Genomic DNA, 6429 nt, shown 5'->3' on the forward strand with positions numbered 1-6429 from the left:
CAAAAGAAGAAGGAGGCGGCAGAGGATGAGGAAAAAAAATGGGATAGGGAGAAAGAATGGAAGTAGAGGAATTTTAGGGTCTTGCCCAAAAAATCTTGGACTAAACAGAATCACTTCTGAAAATCTGTGACTTCAGAGAGTCATGACAGATGCACCTCATCAGAACCTTATTTTCTGTATTCTTTTTCTTTTTTTGGCTGCACTGGATTGTCGTTGCTGCATGGACTTTCTCTGGTTGTGACAAGCAGGGGCTACTCTAGTTGCAGTGCATGGGCTTCTCATTGTGGTGACATTTGCTGTGGAGCACAGGCTCTAGAGCGTGTGGGTTTCAATAGTTGTGGCATGAGGGCTTAGTTGCTATGTAGCATGTGGAATCTTCCCGGGCCAGGGATCAGAAACCTGTCCCTTGCACTGGCAGGCAGATTCTTAACCACTGAACCACCAGGAAAGTCCTGCATTCCTCTAGTACTTCCCTCATGTGTACCCCTCAGAAGCATTTTATAACCAAGGTTCCAGGCTTGGGGCCTGAGAACCCATTAGGCACCTCATAAATGAGCAGCAGATTTTTTATCCTTACTCTCTAAGAAAATGAAGTAGAGCCACATTTCTTAAAGATAGAATGGAGAAAAGAAGTCTTCCCCTCATCCCTCATCCCAATTTCAAATGTAAGTAGCACCAAGTTGGGTGTGAGTCTCAGGCACCAACTAGAGTGGGAGAGATTTGTTACTAATAAGAGTTAAGTGAATACATTTTCAAGTGATTTATTTTTTAATAAACTAAAGTGAAATCACCATTGCTATGTAATAGCCCTCCTCTGTAACTCTTGTGCTTTGGGATCTGCTCTCTTAGAAGGGAGTATACAAGTACACATGAATTCAAGGACTATGGTTTCTCATTTTCATCAGTATATGTCCAGTGTCTAAAACATTACCTGGCATATACAACAAAATTGTTCAATAAAATTTTAGACTTTGAACCTCTGATATGCAGATATGTATGCTAACCTGCTCTATACAACATGGTCATATGTGGTTATTTAAATTAAACAAAAATTCAAGTCCTGGGTCATATTTTAAGTGCTCACATATTGTAAGTGTTCAACAGTCACATGGGGCTAGTAGCTACTGTATGGGATAGAGAAGTATTTCTAATTTCTATTGGATTTCATAAACATAATATGATATTTCAATAAATATGATCATAAAAAACCTAACATATTAGAAGAATTACTATAAAAATTTCTAATGTTTGCACTTCATTTCTATACCTATCTCATTGTGGACTGTTAATAATCAACTCGCCCACCAGTACTAGCCTGTGCACCACATTTTGCCCTAAAAGACTGAGCCAGAGCTTTGCAGAGATTTAAACCAAAGCCCAAATATATTGACTAATGTTTGCATGAGAATCACAGAGAATGACAGCACTGACCTCAGGAGTTAGAGTCCTTCACTGAATCTCCAACATTCAAGGGCAATTCCTATAGCTTAGCCATTGACCCCTTTCAAATACAAATGCTCTTGGAGGAGATTGCAATGCTGGATAGAAGCCCTCTAAATCTGGGCCAAGGTCAAGATGGATACAAAGGAGTTACTAAGAAGCTGACATGCAGAACAAAAGCAGATTAGGGATGGACTGAGTTCAGGAACCCAAGCAACTGCAGCACATGGGTATTGAACCTTGTAAGAAAATCAGAATAAGAGGGAATGTGTGAAATCAGGGCTTGATAAAGAGATAAAGCCAGGGAAACAATGATGAGCAGCAACCAGTCTTGTGAACTTGTGTTTCTGCTCCCAAAGTTACTTTGAACCAGTATCAGTCAATTACACCTTAGTACAGATTTATTGATTAGACCTTCTGCTCTGTGTAGGGAAGACAGGACGGAAGTGGTATTCAAGACTAAAGTAGAACAGGGAGAGAGAATTTCAGAGGTATTTCCTGGGCTAAATACCCAAATTAGCAGTCCCTCAGCCTCTGAGGACCTGGGGGCCTGGGCAGACAAGGGAATGGGAAGTAAGCCGAGGCCTTCTTTCTTCAGAATTTTCTCCTAAGAGTATGGTTTTAGTTTGTATCCAGCCTGAGGTCTCAAACCACGGTGGAAATTTATGCTTCTCTATGTGGATTTATTTGGATTTACTTTTTGTTCTGCCATTATTTCACCTATAAACAGAACAGTTTCCTTGTTAATCTTAACCCACCCCTGGAATTTTTCTTTTTCAGATTCAACAAAAAGATCTGCCACCATGGTAAGGAGAGAAGTGGACAGAGCTGTGAGTAATCATTATTTTTCTTTTCTTTTTCACCTTCTTTTCTCTCCCAGATTAAATTAAGAAATAAATCCTCTGCTTTGTGGCACCAAGGGCAAATAGCCTGGGCAGAATCTTCCTGCTAAGTGGCATTTAGTTTCTCTTGCAATCCTGCATTGTTCCATACCTTTCTCGGAAAATAAAGATGGTGTCAGTTGAATAGCCACAGAACAACTATATAGCCTTTAGTCTGTTTATATTCCTAAGCACTCCTAGAAGATAATGCACGGCACATCTGGGCTCAAATTAGAAACATGGTTAAATTTAACAGCAAAAGGAAGATAGTTTACTGTGACACAATCAGCAGCTGGGATTTTTGCAGTAGTCGTTAAGTCACTGTGGGTTGTGGGTTAAGGGTATTTCTGGAGATGTAGAAGTCTCTTCATGAGATTGAAAGGCTTGGAGCTGGAATTTGTGGAAGAGAGAGGATGTGATCTAGAGGTCAGGAGAGGCGGGGTTGCTGAAACCATTTAGCTTCATAGGATGGAAAGCATAGACACTGGGGAAGTGATCTGTTGGAGATCCACGGCTCTAGGTCACATAGTAAAATGGGTATTTCTGGCTCTCTTGGGAAAGCTTCCTTTGCCTGAAATCTAGGGATCATATGGTATCACACATGACTTTATGAGTTTACCACAATAATGATAGGCAATTCGTAGACATTTCTAAATAACTATGTATTATCAGCTGCTCAGAATATTAAGAAGTGTTTATTTTTTAATTCTTTTGAATATATTCCCCAGATTCCAGGGACACTGATTATGAAAATAACCCTAGAAAACCTTCAGATACCAGGGTCTGCATTTGGCTTATCTATCACACATGGCAGTTCATAAGCACAAAATATGACTTAAAAGAATGAAATGAAAAGACGCTCCTGCACCCTCCCTGTCTCCGCCACTTCCCTGAAAGAGATTCTTGAAAATATATCCTTTTGCTATAGACTCATTCCTGGACCCAGTGCCAGAGAAGAAATGCAGCCTAAGCTGGCTGTGCTTGACATCCCATTGCCTGAGCTTTTCTGAATCATGAGACAACTTTCAGATCAACACTGCAAGTTCTGATACAAACATTTGTTTCTTGGGAAACAAAAATCCTGTATTCCTATAAATTGATCTCCTTGGCCTCCAGGTGAGTTCCCATGAAAGAGGCCCAATATTTGCTGAATTTCATGAGGTCAAAATGTTTGAATAAGTGATTCCTTCAGTTGCTCAGCATAAGGAAGAAATAGTGCAAAACTTGAGCACAGAAGTAATAAACTCAGATGCCTATTGGGCCAGTGATGAAATGAGTAAAAACTGTCCCTAACCAAATAGGGAGTGGGGAGGGGAGGGATTTTGACAAATTGGAGAGCATTTTCCCTGTCAGTTTAGCACTAGCCTTACATTGCCAGAGAAGAAATCCGGATTTATATATAAAATATCTTAATTATTAAATGCTAGCTGAAAGTATTTCAAATAGCAAACAAACTAAACAAAACATGCCTGTAGGTTAATTGAGCCTGTCGATCAGTTTTCAAATCTTTTCCTAGAAACATAACATTGTAAGGGAAGAGTTTAGAATCTGAGTAATGAAGGCAGAAACACCTATTTGAGGAACTGATTACTCAACAGCTTGCTGCCAACCTAAATGTCTCTCCTGTGACCTGCCACATGGTCTGAATATTGCAGTTATACAGTGAGGGTATCACAGTCATTTTTAACCAGTAGAGCTCCTTTATAAACAGAGAAATCTCACACTCTCTTTTAATGGTTGTCTGAAATTCAAAATAAAGTAACTATCTTGATCAAAAGTCAAAGTAAAGAAATGGGATTCATTTTCTCCATCCCCTGCCCAACCCACTGCCCCTCCACAATTATTTACTCACACTCTCTACCTTTTAACCTGGAGGAAGGAAGAGTCAGGGAGGTGAAAGTGATGCTTCTCCTCTTCCTCCCTCACTCCTCCTTGACACTTACCTGAGAGTAGTAAGAGGTCAGGACCAGTTCTATATATAGAACTGGTATCTTAGTTCTATATATATATAGAAGATACAGATAGGAATGTGCCTGGTACTATTAGCTATAACAGCGACAAATTAGAAGTAATCAAATATGAATCAAAAAGAGAAAAGATGAATAAGAAGACTAGACAATAATTAAAATGAAAGCACCAAAACCAGATGTATTTTTGAGATGAATAAATCTGAACAATATAATTTTGAGAGGAAAGATAGATGCAGAAAGGCATAGATAGCATATTACCAATGACAGAAAGTTCAGAAACATGCAAACAACCTTAAGTAGTGTATATGGGAAACAGTCATATGTACAAAGTACAAAAGAAGTACAAAAATAGCATGGAAATGGTAAACATCAAATTTAACCTCCTGAACTGAGTAGTGGATATATGGATGTTCATTACATTATTCTCTTTATTTTATACCTGAAATATCTATTTAAAGAGGTCACAATTAAAATTCAAGACAATTTAGATTTAAATTTTTCTGTGATCTAGCTACATAATCTTAGGTAAGATCTGCCTCTTCTCTGTGCTTCAGTTTTGTCATCTGTAAATTGAGAAAGTTAAATCAAGTCCAGGAGGGCAAACAAGCCTCATGTCAGGTGCGGGGAATGCCTGGAGCAGAGATGAGGATAGTTTGGGAGACCGTTTCAAGATGCAAATTGTGGTGATAGAAGGATGAATAATGTCTGCCTTGGGTGCAGGGTGGGAAAAGTTGAGGGCCTTGGCCATTTAATGACAAATGTGGAGGGGATGTTTTTCATTTTTAAAAAAAAACTGTGTTTATCTGTATTTCTGTTCATCTTTATCATGTACATACGTACATGACATTATTTTATGGTCTATTAGTACTTGTTTTGATTGCATTCAAAGTTATTTTCAGATTGATTGAAGTCTTTCTAATCATGTTTAGAGCTACATAAAATATAGAACTTGGTTGATGATCATTAGCAAAGTACTAAAGGAAAAATTATTTTTATTTAGTATAATGTATTATGGTTTTGTCAAAGCAGATACAAATGTGTTAGATTTTCAGTAGATGCTTTTTTTTTAAGTTCTTCCCTAAAAAGTTGCTCATCAGTTATTAACTCTTTATTGAGAACTGATTTAACATTTGGAATAATATCCCCTGGGAAGAAGAGGGAACAGGACATGGAAATACTAATTTGAGGGATGGAAAGAGAATAGCTCTGGGGCCAAGTGTTTGGACAGCCAAGAAAACTTGAAATGTGTTGCTGGGGATGAGGGGGGCACTTCATGCTTCTCCGGAAGAACAGAACCACAGAACTACTTGTTGTTTAGTCACTAAGTCACATCCAACTCTTCTGTGATCCCGTGGACAGTAAGTAGCCTGCCAGGCTCCTCTGTCCATGGGATTTCCCAGGCAAGAATACTGGAGTGAGTTGCCATTTCTTTCTCCAGGGAATCTGCCCAACCCAAAGATCAAACCCATGATTCCTGCATTACAGGCAGATTCTTAGCCTGAAAAGTATGAAATCTGTAGGGCTGGCAGGTTGGGAACTCGGGTAGAATTTTTTATATTACAATCTTGAGGCAGAATTCCTCCTTCTCTGATTGCTGTTAAGGTCTTCAACTGATTGAATGAAGCCCACCCATATTATGGAAGGTAATCTACTTTATTTAAAGTCAGCTGATGGAAATAAATGTTAATTACATCTGTTATACAACATACCTTCAGAGCAACATCTAGACTAACATTTCACCAAATAGCTGGGCACAGCAGTCTAGCCAAATTAACATAAAATAAACCATCACAGGCATCAAGAAATGAGGGGGACATTCTTGCCTGGAGTAAGTCAGTTTGCCAGACTTCCTAGAGCCTTTGAAAATACAAGTATGTGGCCATGTATTTTCTGGTCACTCGAGTTTTCCAAATGACCAGGGCTTTGTCTAATACCCGCTCATCCATGCAGCTGGCACTCCAGATTTGCATGTAGACTATTTAGGGGTTTTTGTTTATTTCAGCAAGATGTTTTTCCCTCAACTCCCTGCCTGTCAACCATTCAGTAACAAAAGGGCATCTGTGACTTCAGAATGTACCACTTTGTATATTTTGAAGTAATGAATATCTGAGTAGATCTAGAGGGGGTAAAAAAAAAAA

General features: G+C 38.9%; 1 protein-coding gene across 9 annotated transcripts in view; it reads left to right on the forward strand.

Annotated features, from left to right (window-relative positions):
• PDCD1LG2 (programmed cell death 1 ligand 2) overlaps positions 1 to 6429 on the forward strand; it is a 119142-nt gene that overhangs the window by 46262 nt on the left and 66451 nt on the right. For all 9 annotated transcript variants that reach the window (XM_010833813.1, XM_010833817.1, XM_010833812.1 and 6 more), the window contains one exon: positions 2221 to 2270. In XM_010833813.1, the coding sequence (XP_010832115.1) occupies positions 2221 to 2270 (50 nt within the window). The remainder of the gene's footprint in view (positions 1 to 2220; positions 2271 to 6429) is intronic.

The sequence above is a fragment of the Bison bison genome, unplaced genomic scaffold (assembly GCF_000754665.1).
Source record: "Bison bison bison isolate TAMUID 2011002044 unplaced genomic scaffold, Bison_UMD1.0 scf7180017863936, whole genome shotgun sequence".
NCBI classification, from domain to species: domain Eukaryota; kingdom Metazoa; phylum Chordata; class Mammalia; order Artiodactyla; family Bovidae; genus Bison; species Bison bison.